General features: G+C 35.8%; 1 protein-coding gene across 1 annotated transcript in view; it reads left to right on the top strand.

Annotated features, from left to right (window-relative positions):
- KCTD8 (potassium channel tetramerization domain containing 8) overlaps window positions 1–14,384 on the top strand; it is an 89,944-nt gene extending 75,560 nt beyond the window's left edge. Inside the window, exon 2 of the mRNA XM_086889183.1 lies at window positions 13,074–14,384. Coding sequence (XP_086745309.1) covers window positions 13,074–13,534 — 461 coding nt within the window. The 3' untranslated portion in view covers window positions 13,535–14,384. The remainder of the gene's footprint in view (window positions 1–13,073) is intronic.
- The last annotated feature ends 5,262 nt before the right edge of the window (window positions 14,385–19,646 follow it).

Here is a 19,646-nt window from a genome sequence, read left to right as displayed (position 1 = left end):
TTTTATAAAAATACATGTAACTCACTTGCTGGAATGAAAAAAACCTATCTTAAAACTAAAGACAGAAGTCAAAACCCACCCTGAGCAAGAGAAGAAACAATTGTCCTCTAGACCCTAACATATTTTTAAAAATTCAGTATCTCAACTATGATTAGATAATAAATAAACCCCCTGCGTTTTCTGTTTTCTTATTCTCAGCATCTACAGAGGAGTGTAAATTATAGACAATGTCATTGATAGTAGGTTGAAAAGTACAGTCAAAAAAGGTATTTTCTGTGAAAAATGGTCTTTGTTTTAATACCAGGAGCAGTGGGTGGTATTTGTGTCAGAAAACACTTCATGACTGGTTCATGAAGTCCCTGTTTAAAGAAACAGAACTTATAGCTAAGATTGTGCCTCTTAATTCATGTGAGTACAATGAGCCAAAGCACACCCAGCCAGAGCAATGGAATAGTGCCCTAATGCAGGCATCAGTCCCACTTTGCGGATCCCTTAAGCTCGGTTCTGCGGAAATAAAAGGATATGTCAAAGTTTTTCTTCCTTCTCTAAAAGTCCCTGCCAGTGGGAATCTCCCATCTGTGACCTTGCCTGCAATACAGGCAGCTCTAAAGCTCTGCTGCTGGTGCATACTAAGCATGACACAAAAGCGAGATCTGAAATGGGCAAGTTACAGTACCTTGCGAGAAGAATGTAGGACTCTATATCAGCATACTTCTCCACCTTTTATCGATCTTTGTTTACACTTCTTAAGTCTAATAAAAAAAAATTGGAAGGGAAAATTTAATAAACTTTTGACTAAGTGAAAATCAAAGTCAATCAGAACCATCCTCAAGAACCAAACTTGTAATTCTTGGGCTTTCATTCATCTTTTCCACTAAAGATTTTGATTTCCTTTGCTCTCCTAAATTTTTCAACCACAGTAATACTGTGACATACTACACACATTAGCAGACCAGAAATAGTAGTAAGAATATAAAGGGGGGGACACCTTCTACAGTCACATGAGATAAAACTGTTACCTAGTTTATGGTTTGGATTTTAATTTCTCTTGGTCCAGCTGTACTTTAACCTATAATTCCAAAATAAATTCCAAATTTATTTTGGAAGAAACTAGCACAATTTAATATAATAAATTATTAGATTAATTTATTAAATTATTAGATTATTATTAGAATAATAATAATTAATCCAGTTGACATATAATATTTTCAGCAGCAGATCTTGAAGCTTTTTACAAAAGGGATAACTTACATTTTGCAGGTGGAGACACTCAGGGAGTGAGACAGAAGAACCCTGATTTTAATATTGACATTGAAAAGCAAAGAAAATTATATTTTCAGGCAAAACACCAATTTGTTCAAGGTAACTGCCTTGAATTTAAAAGCTCAATATACAGCTGAATAAGAAAGATACACTATCATTGGTAAAGGTTGGTTAAATTATTTTAGCTTATCAGGGGATCAAAACAGAGAAAAAAAAGTATGTAGGAAGCAAAACGTTACATTAGATGAAGACTAAGGCCATTTAATATAACAAGAGTAGAGTATTTTGCTCTGGGGTTCCTTTCTGGGGAATACTAAAGATGAGAAGGGCACAGATATCCCTTTCCCTGATTAATCACTGCACAGATTGCACTTGGAAATCTGAGTCACTGAAGTTACATTGCTCGCCCCTCTCAGTCCAAATGCACATACCCTGGTCTTCTTTCTCACCTCTGGATGGTGACAAAGAAGAAGTACCACTTTAGCTGTCATTACAAACAGATTTCAGTTTGGTTTGCTGTGTTGTTTGACTATTTCCCAAGAAGAATTCATTTAATTAATTCAGCCTCTAGAGTTTATCTGTTTGTGTGTTTATTTATATAGTCATAATACTTTGTTCATATGCATATATAATACTTAAACATAAAAATTATTTACAAAGTATTTTGATTTCTGTAGAGGGAAAATGAGGCGTCCTGTGCAAAGTGAATTCATTATCCCTTACATATTGAGTAGACTATTTTTATTTTTTAAAATATATATATAATTTTTTATAATATAATATAATTTTTTTAAAAATATATACCATATAAATATTTTTTTGTTTTCTGCATGTATATTCATATTTTCCTAGTTTTGAATTATTCCATTAGGGTGATCTAGGAATTTGGATGTAAAAAAAGTGAGTTGTTATTACTGGCATGTGTTTACATAGTTTAGGATGGAATGCCCCATACATGTAATTTCGTGTCACTTTACTTTTATGTACCAGACTTTAATGATAAAATAGGTGAATGGCACTGCTGTAGTTGAAATGTATGTCTCAAATATGCTTCATGCTGCATACACTGAATTGAGAGACAGAAAGACCTCACTGATGACCAGCATTACTCAAGAAAGCTTTCAGCAAACATTTCTGGTCTTTTCACAGAATTCTTGTAGATTAAGAATTTTCTGTTATCCAAGAGACCATCAAAGAAGGGCATAAACTTTAAAAATATGATCATGAGTATATTTTGAATTGCTTTGCTCTTAATGCTTGAATCCTTAGGGTAATTCATTGTGAACTCTTACCCAATTCATATATTCACTGCTAGTTCTTGCCAACCAAAAGTTACTGTGTGTGCATTTCCCATTGTTTTTCACTTGCTTATTGCCTTTTTTCATTCAGTATCAGCCACCAAGGTGGTTGATGTCTGAAATATTGCTTTAACACAAATCTTTTTCTAAGGCCAAAGCCAGTGCATGGTATTTTGACAACTTCCTACTAGCATGTTTTATACACATTCTCTAAAGTCACATTAATTTATTTTGCATGCCAGTAGAAAAGAAAAAAAAAAAGAAAATTGAAAGAGCTGGAAGGAAGAAATGAAGATTTCCTATTTTTTTAAAAGCATCTGACAGTGTAATTGACAAAGAAAAGCTATGAGATGATCCTCAGAAAAACAGAAATAAAAATTATCAAGGAAAACTGCTAGTATCTGAAATTGAATGGAGAAGCAAGCCACAAACATGGTGGCTAATCCTGTCTTTTCTTTCCTCTTGCTGATACTGTTAGAACAAAGTAGCTGAGGCCACTGACAATCATTAAAGAGGAGAGTTTGCACCAATAAGTTATGAATAAACTTTCCTTCAAAGAAACTGTCAAAGCAAATATTTCTGAAAATTTGTGATGGTCACTCTCCTTCTGCTTTAACTCACGCTGGAGGTTCTAAGAGAAGCAGTGATTTTGGACATGACTGAATCCCTGAATTTCCACTGAAATATGTTTCTGACTCATTTCTGTCCTTATTTGAGATGGTATTTTTTTACATTCCATGTACCCTTTTATTGAAAGTAAACTGTTTGATGGGGGCATTATTAAGTCCATATATTTAACATGTGTGTGTGTCAGGAGAAGGCAAGTAATTGCTTCATGCATGTTTCAAATTGCCCTAAGCCGTCACTGAGAAGCACAGTCCTTTCCCGTCAGTACGCTTTCCATCCCTCCCTCCAGTGCCTCTTGTTCTGGCACAAACATTTATATGGCCACATAGGGAGCCACATCTGGCTGAGAATTTAAAATGAATGTAGGAAAAAAGAAATGTGAGTGGATCAAAGAAGAGTGTTGCTTATCTGAGTGGAAAGAGATTCAGCTTCACGTTGCCTAGAAGTCTGATAAGGGCTTTGCCAAACACAGACCTGGTGGCTAAGAGACTATTTCACACTTGAGCAGATGCCCAACCAATATTAATATTTACAAAGCAGAATGCAGCAGCCAGTAATGTGGTTGGCTACAGACTGAAATGCCTGATTGACCAACAGATAAATGTGTTCTTAGAAGAAAGGGGAAGGTGAGAAAGGGGACTGATAATAGCTGGCAACTTCAGAGGGACCCCCAGGGAATGGGGGCCTATATCAGGGATAAACAGGGATATAGAAGTCAGTATCCCTCCCCAGCTCAACAGCTACTTTCTGTGAATGTTATCTGAGGATACCAAATAGAATAGGAAATAAAACTGAAAATCTAAACCCACAGGTTAAGTGGTCATTTATAGTTTGTCCTGTGAATCATGTGAGGGAGATGCATTTGGGATGTGTTTCTGTAATGTGAAGTGATTGTCTTTCTTTTTGTCACTTCTGCCCTTTTAGAGATTTTGCAAGTATGCTGTTAGCTTGTAACTCAAGCCTGCATCTGAGGTGAAGAAAATTATTTAGAAAGAGCAGCTTAAAAACACTGAACATTCTTAGCACTGAAATTCTCTGGTACTGTCCAGTATCCGAGGTGTTGAAAGAGTAAGTAGGTATGTCTGCTTTTAGCTACAAGGATTAGAGTAGAAGCTGGAAAACAGGTCTGTGTAATGGAACTGTCTTCCAGTGAACAGTATTAACAAAGTAAACTTTCTGCCAGCACTAGTTAGGGGAAAGAAACACCAAAGTTTCAAGGGAATTTACAAGAGCAACATGATCAAATATCCTGCCTTTGATCATTCCCCTTTTTGTGGTGTATTGATAATATCACTAGATAAGTCTTACTGACATTCAAAGGCCAAATTTATAATTTGATGGCATTTAATATCAATTAACTATTTCAGGGAAAATACTGCATCTAATAGGTAACTAAAAAGCATTTCTCATGGTCAGAACAAAATATTTTAGTTCTTAACTGATAGCCAGTCAAAAATAATGAGTTAAAAAAGATCAGAGCTAAGCATTAACTAACTACAGTTTGTAAATGAATGACAGGCACATCTGCCAGATGTTGCCAAGATGTTACTGAAATAAAGCAATTGGGCCTATTCACTGTAACAAGTAAAGTTATGAAAAGCATGCTTTTTATAAAAACATTATTTGTCATGTATATAAGGCATTCATTTCTGAGATTCTCCTTCAAGCATCAAAATTATTTTAAGTACCTACATTTTCAGATCTTGGGCAGGGGAAAAATATTTTTATAGGTGGAGAGAGAAAAAAAAATCAACCATTCTACATGTAAAATACTCTTATATCAAATTACTTTCATTCTAAAATAGCCAAATTACTCAGTCATATTGCTGCTAGTACAATATTTGTATTTTATTGCTATTGCTCTGCTGTTAGTGGAGAGTGATATAGCACATGACCACCACTGAAGAATCTGATGATTTACCCAGAATGTAACATGGAAAATGTGAACCATCTGGTTGACTCTGGAAGTTTGTGTTTCCTGCTAGGAAATTGGCAGGTGACTTTGCAATATTTCTTTAGCTAGGATAGACTTTTTAATTTTGCTTCTAGGATTTTGCAGAAGATTGTGCAATCTGTTTGCTAAACAGTGCTCTTTTCAAGGGTAATCAGGAGGTTTGACATCTTTGGCTGCAAAATATTGACCTAGTGATATAATCCAGAAATGGCTAAATCTGTCATGCATAATACTTGGTGGGTGGATATTGGCATTATTGGTGGTTTCCTGACTTTGCATATTTTGCTACAGATTCAGCTTGTCTTATCTATTCCAAACTTTTCACTTTCTTCTTGTATGTCCAGTAGTGCACTAATGTCATAGCCATCTCTAACTTCACAAATAAAAATACCATCTTCAGTATTGGACTCTGTTTGCAGTTGGATATGAAAACCAGTGGTCTTTCCTGTCATCTTTAGCTTATCTGCCTAGAAAAGACACTTTGCTGAATTTTTTTCAGAATTTTCAGATTAATGTATTAAATAAAAAACTCTGGTCTCTTCATTGGTTTTACTGGAATGCAGCAAATTGCCTAGGTCAGAATTTCCCTGTCTCCCTCCTATTTAAGTACTGTTTGGCTTAGCACAAAACTGAGCTGGAAAAGTAACAAATGAAAGAATGTGTGTTGACTATTTGTTCAAGACAAGATTCAGGTGAAATATCTAATGAATTCAAGCTGGGCACAGATGATTTATTATTTATTATTCTGTCATTCCATATAACAAAAATAGTTTCCTCTCTATATATTAATTAGTCTTTTTATGTCATGAATAATGTTAATATTTAAAATACAGCTTGACTAGAAAGGAGCAAAGAAATTTTCCTCATTGATTTATTTCACTCATTCTACTGCACCCTTTCTAGAAGTTAGTTTAACATCAGGTGGTAGTAAATGTGGCAGTAAAATATTTTTATGTTGTTGTGTTCTTTTTTTTTTTCTTTTGAGACAAAGCACTTATCACTTACAGGCATGTGGCCCTAATCTGAAAGATGGATTGGTTCATTCCCTTCAAGTACCACATAACCATTCACACACCATCAAGCTTAACACTATTAAAGGGTAATTTCCCCTGTGGGAGCTATGCCCAATACAGATGCTGTCACTACAGTGTCTTTTTATCTTTCCATGGCAGGTAAGGAGATTTAAATAAGAAGCTTCATCAAGAGTGCAGTCACAGACATTTCCTTCCTTTTGAAATAACCATGAAATAGAAAATAAACTCTGCTAAAAAATCCTAGTACTCTGAAACATTACCAAGAAGACTTCAGTGTACAGTTCACACTCTGAAATTTTGTGTTAGAATCAAAGCATGTGAGATGCCTCATGGGCTTGGCAGTAGAGGACAGGAAATATTGTGGGATAATTTGCATGTCCTATTAAATTCTGAATATAGTAAAACAGTTCCAAGTAATCAAGGAGTATATTTTGCCTCCATCTCTTATAATCATCACAATTTCTTTTTAATTTTCTCATAATTTCTTTATTATTATGAGTTCTATATTCTATCAAACATGACAATTAAGTCTGTGATGAAGTTCTCTTTAGAACATAATATTCATATGTTTTGCTCAAATATTTGGACTAAAGTTCTATCTGCAGTAATTTTGCCTGGTTTCATCTAAAGATGAATTGTCTAGGGATGCCAATAAAAATATGCTTTCTGAGTAAAGTACTGAAAAGTTATAGAAATCATTCTCTTTTTTTTCAATTTTTTCTTTTCTTTTTTTCTTCTTTCAGAAGATACAGTATTTTTTTACCCTACTTCCTCCATTAAATTGCTTTTCTGATAAGGTCTTTTTTTTTTTCATCCACACTAGAATGAACAGGTTTTATTTTTTTTAACTAATTTTGTGTAACTTAAGGTCACAGAGTATGTTGTCTTTGACTTAAATAGGATCAACAGTTATGTCTAAAACTTTCTCTAAAATTTTTGCAGTTTTGGACTCACAGCTCAGAGTCAACTTATGAGTGAAGCCAAACCAATTTACATGCCCTGTAGATGTGGATTTGAAGTTTTGCCAGAATATAGGGCATGTTTACAAACTGTTTTGATAAAGTATGAGTAACCTAAGTGGTATTCTTCATGTCAGGGAAGCCCTGCTGAGATTCACAAGCCTGTCTGTGACCGTCTCATTTGCAGGCCAACATGCTTGGCTTTCTTAAATCAGATAAAATCAGGTTCTGCTCAGACTACTGAAGTTGGTGCATCAGCAGTGCTGGCCTTTTACCCAAGAGTTCAGAACTTAGCACAGTAGTAAGTCAAAGCCTCACAGATACTAATTCTCCCTTCTGCCTAAAGGAAGTTAACTTACTTCTTCCAAATGAATATTTTACCCTGTAGTAATTGAAGGTGAAAGAGACATTATTTTCAGATTTTTGAAGCTATTCTACTTTGCATTGACTATTGCCAAGACCCATTTGGGTTAAAAAAACATGAAAGTGTGAGCATGTGGATAACCATAGCAATGTGTCACTCATCTCAAAGGAGGAAGAAAATAGGAAGGACTGAACTTCAATCCTCCTTTCTCAAGAATACTTTGCTGTTACATACTTGATCTTTGGATCAAGCCTTTAATTCAAGAAGCATTTTGAAATTTTGTACCAGATGAAACCCAATTTGGAAACTGAATGATTTTTTTTTCACTTGAAGCAATTTAATGCCACACAGCATAAGGACTCCTACACAAAATTTTATTCCACAGAAATTTCTATGCTGAGCTCTTCAATTTTTCCCATAAGTGAAAGCTGTTTAGAGAAGAGATTGTCAAGAGTACTTAGATATTTCTCACACGATATATTCAGTTATTAGTATTGTTTGTTTGGTATGTTCATAATGGATGAATCTCATCCATGGCCAGAGGGACAGCTAAAGTGTCCCTCTGTTAATTCATGTGTAGGCCTGCATATTAACCTTAAAACAGACATTTAATGAGACATGGCCTTCCTTCTCCCCTCCTTCCCCATCCCCCAGAACTAAGATGTAAATTGTGATAACTAATATGAGTAGTGAAGTTTTCTTGACAAACTCTATGGAGTGAAACCCACATAAACTCTTACTGCTAGGTCCAAGGAATGGATTTAGCTTTGATTTCTGGTAAACAGGACAGAGTCAGGAGGTGCCTTGTAAGTTTGCCAGCCATAGAGATACAGTTTTAACTTACAGCTCTGGTGGTGAGAGTCCAGCTGAGTCCTGTGCAGGTCTCGAAGTGAATTCTTGTGTTGAGCTGAGCTCTTAAGAACAGGATTTTCTCCTAAAACTGAAAATACTGTTAATACGCCACTGGAAATGTCAGGGGTTTAGAGCTATCCTTTCAGAGCTCTTAAAAGTAATCTTTTTTATAAATAAAGTGAAATTAGACATAAAAGGTAATCATTTACCATTGAAGTGTGATATTAAGTACTCAAACTTATGGTAATGAAAGTGTTCCCACAGTAGCCATTATCTGTCATCAGATTTCACAGGTGACTTCTCTCTAAGTTTAGTGTAATATTTCCAGTCTTGGTGAAAGATAATAAAAAAAATACATATATTAGATAAGTAAGTTATCAGTATGAGATTAGACAAGTATATTTTTTTTGTAATTGTGTATTAATTATAATTAATTTTACTTAGATTTTAAATATTAAGTCATAAAACACTAGGTTTCATCTTACATTCCCTCTGTCTATAAGGTAATTTTGAGAGAGCAGGTGGAGGAGAAGTTAATTCAGGAGTTTAACATCTCTGTGTTCCAGGCTAAAGGTCCAGTATAGCCTCTGAAAATAAGGACTTTTGTCTATGTGAAACAAGGTGCAAAAAATTGCATTTTAAGCAGTCATGTACAACTGCAACTAATATTATTGAATTAGATAGAATTTCCTCTGCAGATACAAATAATAAATTTTATTCTCATTGCTATTATGTTCCTGAACCATCCAATATAATGTCAGTTTAAAACAGTGTTGCCCTCATATTTTTATTTTTTATTAAATCTACTAGAAACATCAAATTTATTTACTGTTTCAGTATTTTATGCCATAATTTTGTTAATTTTTCTGCAATTTTTGGAAGATGTTCTTGAAAGAAAAAATATTCCTAAAGATGTTTAATAAATATAAAATATTCAAAATGCTTATTGCTTATGCAAGAGTTAGTTTTGTTTATAGATATATAATTTCAAATGAACTGATTTAATTAATTGGATTATTTTATTAATTCCATGGACTGTGTCAAGTAGAGCTGAGTTTGGGTTTTTAAGTACATTTGAAGAAACAGGAAAATATGGAGACAAAATACCCTCAAGAACTTTTTTTTTCGCTAAAATTACATCACAGAAAGACTCAAGATTTTGTGTTTGTTGGTTTGATTTTTTTAATTGGTTTAGGTTTTTACTTAAATCAACAAACAGGCTTTATTTTATAGTACTCACAAGGGAATTCATAAAACTCAAATCAGTTCACAAATATTCTTTTATGCATATTTTCTGAAACAACAGTAAAAGACAGCATTTTCAGCAGATTGCATCCTTCTTGATTGAAGTGGTGCATATTGAACACATATAAAGTGTTGGTTATGGTTTTTTCCCAAATGACCATCTTTATATCAGCTCTACTCTTATCTACATGTCTTGCATCCAGCTATAGCCATTGTACTCCAGAGCTAAGATTTTCCATTATTCATTTCAAACAATAGTTACTAAAATAGCTAACTGCAGCAGTCTGTGCATATGTTCACAACTTTTTACATTTTGCTGTAAAAATAAACTGAATTATAAACCAAAAAATTATCTTTGAGACACTGTAGGAATAAAGTAGCTGAGTGAGGAAATTAATACACGCATCTGACATTCTGCATACAGGAATCCAGGTATTTGACCAAAGAAAGAGGAGAATCCTAAAGTATTATTTGGGTAGAAAGGGACCTTTAAAGGCCATCTAGTCCAACCCCACTGGCTGGGGTTAAACCATGGCACCAGCAGCTGGTGGAGGTCCTGGAGCAGGCAGGAACACGAGAGATAGGCTGTAAGTCAGTGATTTTGTTTTTTTTAGTGTTACATGTAGACTTGGCAGTGTTAGGCTAGCAGTTAGACTTGATCTTAAAGGTTTTTCCAACCTGAATTATCCTATGATTCAATGTGCACAGTAGTGCAAATATAGTAGACTGGAATACTTGAATGTCTTTGGTGTTGTCGCAGAATGGCTGAGGGGTTACAGTGAAAAGTGTGGCAGCACAAAGGGCAATAAGGAGATGTTTTTTGAATTAGAAATGTAGCTAAATTTATCCAATAATCCCTGATGTTGAAAATTAAACAAATCTTTTGTAGATCTTTTTGTATATAATTTAAAATTCTACTGGGTTTCAGCAGGCAGAAAATACTGTGAGGAAAACCTCCCCTCTAGCAGAACTGTTGCTTCTGTTAATAACACACTACTGAAAAAGCAGTGCAGAGGCATATAAAGAATTCTTTGTGAGGGAGGATTTGTTAATTTTTAAAAGGAGAGGTGTGGGAGAAACTTGTGTTTTGATTAAAGTCACTGTGAATTTAGGTGATTCAGTGGAGCATACAGAACTCAGTACTGTAAGATACTGAACCCTAGGGCTGTGATCCAAAAAAGCATTTAAATACCTGCCTATTGTCATGCTCCTGAATAATCTTATAGCAGGAAATGCATCTTTTTGTATTCTTGAAGGTATATTTCAGTGTGCTTTTCTGAAATAGATCCTTAGCACATTGTGGGTTTGAGCCCATGTGAAGCAAGGAGTACCAATAAAGAACTAAGTAAAAGCAACCAACAAGAGATAACATCTTGATATATGAAGTTGCAGCAAAAGAAATAGACAGGAAAGAGACTTGAAGAGTACTGAGTACTGCAAACAAAAAGCTTTAGTTTCTTAGTCATAGAGTGTGTTGTTATATTTGAAGAAGCCAAGATTGTAAACTAGATTAGATATTGATGTTAATCATGTTACTGAAAATCGGAGTAACAATACTGAAATCACTGTCTGATTAACTACTCAGCTTTATAATTGCATGCTGCAAAGCCAGAGTAGCTCCATAATGCCAGCTGACTCGCAATTTAGCATATTCATATAATCACTTGAGGTATGAAATGAAATGCTAGATACAACAATAGAAGGAAGGCATGTAAATCTATTTAAGAAGGTGATCATACTTGTGAAATAGAAAGAGGAGGGAAATCGCTGCAGCCATGTGTTAAATATTTGGGTTGAATATAATGAAGTAGAAAATTGCTTCTGTTTTTTACTGTGCTTAATGTAAGTACAAGCCCTATAGGATTGTTGTCTCTCTTTGGTTCTTGATTATTCATGGGTTTCTCTAGATGGACTACAAAAATGGGACACAGCATCCTGGGATGCTGGGTAAAACAAAAGAAAAGCAGGTTGTTGAATGCTGCTATTGTTAGACTAATCTTTATTTTCCTTTGTGTATTGCTTTATTTTGTTTTCCTCTGTCTCATATAAAATACTGCAATCTTCTTATGTTCCTTTTAGTCACAGAACTGCACTGTCAAAAAGACAACCGGGGTCTTCATATTGCTTCTGCATTCTTTGCAATTGCATTTCTAATTTGTAATTCCGAACAACAAAATGCTAAGTGAATCAAAAATCTTGCACCTCTGTTCCAGTGACCCAAGGTAGAACTGTCATACTCTCAGTTTTGGTACTGGCAAAGGCTGGTGCTGGTGTTGTCTGGATAAACTGTAGGGATAATCTAGTTTTCATAAGATATTTAGATACCCAACCTCTTTGGATGCTTTCAGGATTTGTAGCAAACACACAACTGCCACTGAATCCCCTCTCTACATTTCCATTTAGATCCTTAAACATCTTTGAAATTTTTCTATTTGGTCCAGTCCAACACTCCTTAAACTCCATTGATATTTCTGTCCTCTTTAGATAGTGTACTAAATTAAGATTGTGACGTTAATATGATGTCAGCATAGCATCATTTACAGCTGGAGTTTTGAAATAAATCTTCAAAACTGAAAATGCTTGTACAGATTTAGTGGCTACCACTTAATTTCCACATTCATATTCTGCTTAAGACTTCAAAGCAAAAATGATATATGGAGGGAATAAGAGCCTAGATCTGATTTTCAGGCATGTGATTGCTGAGTTGCGCCTGCCAAGAGGGTGGTGGGCATGGCAGAGTGCCTCTTCACCCATAACTTCATAACCTCCTTTTCCCTGCCAGCCTGTGCAGTAGGAGGTACAGCTGAATTCTGAGCTTGCACCAAGTCTGGGTAACAACTGACAGTAAGAAGTGCAGTGAAATCATTACAGGATAAATAAACCCCGAAACCCTAAAGACTCTGATACCAGTGAGCAATCTCTCTGTTATCCTAGGTTTAATAATCCTTCTTCCGTCTGGGGCTTCTGCAGAGTTGACATCTGCAGATGAGTACAGTATCAGTAGACTGTTCAGGGAAGGTGAATTAAGAGCTTCCAAAAAAAAATTAAAATCTAAGTCCTTGGAATATTTTTATTCAAGTGAAGAGCTTGCAAGTTGTACAGTAGTATTTCGCTCAAACAACAAAATCTAATTTGTCATAATATACTTGTTGCTGTGTAGTAGCAAACCAGTTCATTTAAATTTGTGTGCAAAGATTTCCAGTGCAGGTAATCTGTGAGCATCATGCACGCTTCATTACCCAGATTCTGAGGCAGGCAGTGAAGTTATTCTTGCTGTAAACATTTTTAGGAGTGAGAATTTTGAGGCCCAGACCTTCAATTTGTGTACCAGTTGGGGATAGTTTTGTTACCTACAAGGAAATGGCATCAACTTTTGCCAGCTGAGACTCTGAATTGTGTTTTTCTAAATGGTATCTGATCATTTTTCTGTGTAAAGCAGTGCTTGATTAACACTTTTTCTCTCCTGCTTTATATTAGGGCCCCCCCAGCGAACCGTTTCCCCCAAACAAGACCACGAGGAAAGGAAGCACGACAAAGTTTTGGACAAAGGCAGTGAAAGTGGGACTTCCTGTAACGAGCTGTCCACCTCAAGCTGTGACAGCCACTCGGAAGCAAGCACCCCTCAAGAAAATGCCACCAGCACTCAGCCATCCACAGCTCACCAGCCAAACACTCTGACGTTGGATCGTCCGTCTAAGAAGGCCCCCGTGCAGTGGATGCCACCGCCAGACAAACGCAGGAACAGTGAACTCTTTCAAACTCTCATTAGCAAGTCCAGAGAAACAAATCTTTCCAAAAAGAAGGTCTGTGAGAAGCTGAGTGTTGAGGAAGAAATGAGAAAATGTATTCAAGATTTTAAAAAAATCCACATTCCAGATTACTTTCCAGAGCGCAAGCGTCCCTGGCAGTCTGAACTCTTACAGAAATATGGGTTATAGTAATCAACTCTTTCCTGACATATCTCGGAGGCATTTGATGTTTGTTACATTGCCTCTAACTTACTGATGTCCTCCTCCTGGCCGACTCCGCCACCAGAGCTATTCCTGCTGCTTATTTCTTTCTGTGAACAGTGGATGTTGGATAGTACATGTTTTTCTTTAAAAATATATATATATAAAAAGATAGAAACTTAAGAAATGCAAAAGGTGTCTCATCTAAACCACTTCATAATAGCAAAGAAAAAAATTGCATGGTCAAGAAAGATGGTTTTCAAAGCACAGTCAGTTGAGCTTCATTATTGTTTTGGAACTTAAGAAATAAAAATCTCAATCATCAGTTAACGCTTCATTTTATGTCACCATTAAAAATGACTCAGACTTGCTAAGGATGAAGAGAAACAGGGTTTAAAATTTAATTGAACTGGTTTTGGAACTAATTCCCAACATTCTCTCAATGTTAATGCAATAAAGCAAATACCTATTTTGCATGAGCACAATATTACAAATAAATCACACAAGAACAAGAGGTTGTCTGTTGCTTGGAGAATTACTTGTTTGATACCAAGCCTATAAACGTAAAATGTCTAAGGGATTGAATTTACTTTGTTCTGGATCTGTGATTTTTTTGTGTGTACAGTGTTCTGTATGTAAGGATGGTGTAAATATGCCTTATATTGTTTTATTATTGCACCAACAACGTTCATCTATTAGTGCTTGTCAGGATTATTTCTGTGAAATGCAAATTTATGGCAGATTGTGAAAACTGGTTTGATGGTCTGAAAGTTTTTGTTATGTTAGTCGCTAAAAATGGAGAAAAATAAAAGAGACTTTAATGTATTTATTAAAAGAACCATCTGGTAGATTTTCTTGGCTGTTGTTATCCCCTCTCCTTTTTAAATAGAACCAAGCAAGTTTTTACTTTTTGTTCAGTATTTTCATAACTACTCTGCTGGAAAAAAACAAAACAAAACAAAAACATATTTCAAGAGTGGGAAAAAACATTTAGGGTAGTCTGCTTAATTGGAACTGCCATACAGACCCTAAGAGAAAGAGAGTTATGCTAAGAAGCAGCAGAGGATGAACTAAAAATTTGAGTAGCTTTAGTAGCAGAGAGGAAAGCAGTTCCAATTTGACAAGTTCACAAAAATCAGCTTAGAAATAGAAGATTTAAAATACCACAGCAGAGTGTGCTACATTTACAAGTGAAAAGTTTCTGTGAATAGTCAGCTCTGTATGGCAAACCTGTTATCTCAGCCCAGACATGGGAAAATAAATTCCTTTCTCATTACAGGAACACCAAGAAGATGACTGTGGTTCAGTCAGCCACAGCTGAAATGGGTAAGGACTGCTGGAGTTCACAAAAAGCTGCTGAGTTCTTACAGATTTCAAAATGTTACTGTGATCACACAAATGTACACATATACATTTAAAAAGGTTAATCTCCATACATGTTCTGTAGCACTAACTGCACAGTAGTGTCAGAAGACATGTTTGACATCTATGGACATTTTAAATGGTTTAGCTGAAGAAAAGAGGACTTCTTGTATTATAATTTCCAGGATTATTCCTGATACCTGCATTTCTTTTTGGTCCTCTAAAAGGCCACTTTAAGAAACTTCCAATAGTTTTTTAGAAGCGACTTAATTCAGCGATTCTTTTCTTAACCTATCTAGAACTAGTTGTTCTCCTATTCAGTTAATTAGTTGGCTTCAACATGTTTTAACAACATTTTAATAAATTGAAGGACTGTAACTGGGATAAGTCTAGTCCGAACTGATGCAGACCAGTATGAGATCATTTGGCATCTCAGGTTTGCTTTTAAGTTCCTTGCTTGCTTCTTTCTGGTCCAAAAGACCCGTTCTTCCTGTTGAAAGTTTAATGCTTCTTAGACAAGTTTAGCATTTACTTTCTGTCTTTTCTAATAATTGGCCTCCTAGTCTTTACCTGATGAAATTTCCAACTGTTTAACTATGACAAATCCCCCAGTGGATACAATTCTAGTTTTTCTTAGTCTAAAGTTAGACTAATACTAAGACCTTTGTCTCCATCTAGGATTATACATTTTAGATGCAGACAGCATCTTGAGCATTCCTAGTAAACCTTCCTGTTGAATTTGGAGGTTTGTTTTGCCTGCCTAGTTATTCTCAGTATTCCAGGAAGTAACTGCCTGAAGTATGCTTAGGTGATTTTTTGACCTTTTTTTTTTTTTTAAATTTGTCAGTATATAAATATTTTTATGAGCTGTTTTTTTTTTCTTTTATTATACTGTTTTTCTCAAAACATATTGATTCATTTGTGAGGAGAACACAGTATTATGTTGATATGTATTTTAATTCATGAATACTGTAAGACTTTTGGTAACCACTTTCCATGTGTTCATGAGGCACGTGAGTGATGTGGCAGATGAATAACATTACTGTTACTTGGTATCCACAGTGGCATCTTAAGACAAAGTGATTTGGTTTTGGAATTAGACAGTTTATGCTGTCCTTCTTTCAGAGTGAAAAATTCCAATGTGTTGTAGTCAGAGAGAGAAGGGAGAAACCACAAGTCATGTGAATCCTTCAGTTGTATTCTCCAATTCCTGTCACACTTTTCATCCATTTCACCCAGCTGGAGTTCCAACCCTGTCTGTATAGCTATTACTCTACAGTTTTCAGACAATTAAGGAGAACACAAGCTGAGACTTCAGTGGAACAGGAGAGTTTGTGGGTTTGAAATGGCCACGCTTGGTTGAAAACTCCCAGGTATTAAAAGAAAATTGTATATTAGAAGCACTTGGAGGGTTGATTGTTTCCTATTGTCTTACATTCTTCTTCTTTTCCCATTATAGCTGCCTTTTCTTCTTTTATTTTCGTCTTCTTTTTCACTTCTTTCCAGCTATTCACTTTGTTACTCACAGGAACAGTCTGCCATGGGAATCTGTACCTCCTATTGAGCTTCAGCAGTGGCGGTCAGTACACTAAATATCCACTCCATTTGGAGCTTATGAAGATCATGTTTTTGGGGAAAAAAACCAACAAAACAAATCCAAATACTGATAATGGTCAACCCTCAATTATAATCATAGAAGGGTTTGAGTTGGAAGGGACCTTTTAAGGTCATTTAGTCCAACCCTCCTGAAATAATCACAGACATCTTCAACCAAATCAGGTTGCTTGGAGACCTGTTCCAGAGTCTCACCATCCTCATCATGAAAAGTATCTTACTCATAACTAGTCTGAATCTACTATCTTAGTGTAAAACCATTAAGCCTTTTACTTTCACAACAGGTCCTGCTAAAAGTTTGTCCACATCTTTCTTATAATCCTGTATTTTCTTATTATCCTATCTGTGTCTCTCCAGTTCAGAGAGAGGGGGTTGTTGTGGGGACTGTAGCAAAGGCCTTACATAAGTACAGATCTGTAGATCTGTAGCTCTTCCTTGCCCACTGATGCAGTCAGTCCATCACAGAAGAGCACTGGATTGTTCAGGAAGGACTTTCCCTTGGTGAGGTGTGCTGGCTGGCTGCCATAGCACAGCTCCTAAGAGGATCTGTTCCATCATCTTCCTGGACACAGAGGTGAGGCTGACAGGTCGGTAGTTCCCAGGGTCTTCCATTCTATCCTTTTCAAAGATGGGTGCAAATTTTGTTTAGTGTAATTAAAGACTAGGAAGGTATTAGTGAATAATTTAGTGGTAGGTTTAAGTAATAGTTGCTTTGATAAAATTTATTTTAAGATTTAAATAAGGAAAAAATACAAAGTAATTTAACATTAATTAATCAGTTTTTCTATCTAAATCAATACAATTCCTTACATTATGGTCTTATTGAGAATTCTACATGGAATACATATCCCTTTATGTTTTTCTAATGAGTGTAATTCTTAATAATTAACATGCACAGAAATATAGAATGGTATAGACTAGACTAAACATTTGAAACTATTAAAAAAAAGCAAAACAACTTCCTTAATAAATAATCTCCCATTTAAGGTAATATTTCATGAGAGTAATGAATTCAAATATAAAGCCAAAGTAATGTTGTTATTATTGCCCATATTTATTGACTAAACAAATGAATTTTAAGCCTTCATCATAGATATTACACACCAATTTTTACTCTTCTAACTGAATGATGGGGACTAGAGATACAGTTTTGCCATACAGTGATGTTTACACTTTAAAATGTGTGAACAAACATCAGAATGACAGGCTGAAGGATAATACTGAAGGATTATTTCATTAACAAAAAATTTTAAGTCTTAGAATAGTTGAAATTAATTCTAAAATAGAATTTTAGAATTCACTTTGATTTCCTTTGAATGAATAAAATATGATAAATTGCATAAAAAGCATAATTTTATGGTCTCCTGTAAAAAAAACAAAATAGTGCTTATGTAATATCGTTTGACTTGCTAATGTTGTCTTTGTTCAAGTAATGATATTTAAAAATATACTTCCTGCTGGAGGTGGAAAACCCAAATTAGTAACGAGAGGGCAATGTTGGGTTCCATTTACAAGTGACTCATGTCCTGAACCAGGCTCTTTGGGATGCTCAGAAATTATCAAGAAATCTTCAGGTTTCTGCAGGATCACACCACTGGTGCAATCATTATGATGGTGTGGCTCATCATAAAAATAACATTCACACATTACTGCAGCTTATGTATTACAGGCCAGCAAGTAGCTTCTCATTTTCTAAGACCTGTTATCTAGAAGAGATTTCATATTTTCCACTCTGCCCCTCTCTTTTTCATTGTTACCATGGACATCCATACACTGTTATACAAGAACATATCAGTTCCTTGCCTGAAGACACATATTCAAGTTCAGAAGAGACTAGACTATGCTGGAAACTGGTGGGGGAAGCTGGACACTCTGGCAGTGTTACTGATTTGAATAACTTAATCACTGCTGGCAAGAAGATGCCATAAAGCACAAACTGGAAGGCAAAGTCACATTGCCCTACAGCTTGTGCTCTCTTTCAGACTGTCAGGTGGACATTCCTTTAGCAAAGACTGGTCCTGCAGTGAAACAAGCCACAAGGACATTATTCACTGATAAATGAACCACTGATGCTGTCAGTGTCCTGTTGGCCACCTACACCTGCTGTGTGTTGGCACTGCAGCTAAATTGGACCCCCCAGTTCAGAGATGGTGCTGGGCTGCACGGGGCTGGTGCAGGTGAGAGCTGTGAGAGCTCCTCCTCACACCATGCACCCATTCATGGGGATATACAGCTTGCTGGGGCTGCTGTAGTGGGTACTTGCCTTCATGCCACAACACCTTGCATCGCCATCTAAAGTGGGATTCTTGTTTTATTCTGGTGGATCATTACTGTTTGCATAGAAAACAGCCATTCACTGGGACCAAATCCCAGTATTCTTATGTGCAAAACCATGGCAGAAGATGGCAATCTCTTCTGCTTTAGCACACTCTTCCTTCTTTGAAATTGGGCTTGTGACAGGATGAAATGGGGTGCTGAGAAAACAGAGTACAAGTGGTGCCCAGAAGAGAAACTCAGCACCGACAGTGTTCCCATCTGTTTGGAGCCTGGCACCCTGGCTATCCTCAGCTGCAGGCGTTAGACTGTGTAAGGCACTCTGGGGAAAAGCACAAATGGACTCAATACAGTTAGTGATGAGTATAACAGAAAAAGATTCTGAGAATTTTCTCATCCCCTAAGGACCCTTCCTCCTCTTACTGGGCCATCTCCTCTCCTCAGATAATAAGGAAAAGGAATTATGAAAAGCAATAATAGACCAGATGGATATGGTGGGAATATCCATGTTTCTGTGTTGTATTGCCTTTTAAAATTTCTGTTTCTTCACCATGTTAATGTTACTTTATGTTCTTTTATACACATAAAAGAGAAATGTAGAAATAGCTTGATGGAATTAGTTCCAAGACCCTAGTTCATATAATCCTTCACAGACATATTAGATGAAATTCTAGCAGTGAGCACGTTAAGTGTTTCAATTACAGTGCAGTGTAATTTTCAGCAAGAAGTCACCCCAAAACAGATGCGTACCAGTAACAAGAAGTAAATTAAATTTGCATAAAAAGAAAAGAAATTATAAATAGGCAATAAATAATCTTTCCAGATCCCAAAGCAGCATTTAATTCTGAAA

This window comes from Cyanistes caeruleus, chromosome 5 (genome assembly GCF_971803275.1).
Source record: "Cyanistes caeruleus chromosome 5, bCyaCae1.hap1.1, whole genome shotgun sequence".
NCBI classification, from domain to species: domain Eukaryota; kingdom Metazoa; phylum Chordata; class Aves; order Passeriformes; family Paridae; genus Cyanistes; species Cyanistes caeruleus.
Note: the sequence above shows the minus strand (reverse complement) of the source record. Positions and strands in the feature narration are given on the sequence as shown.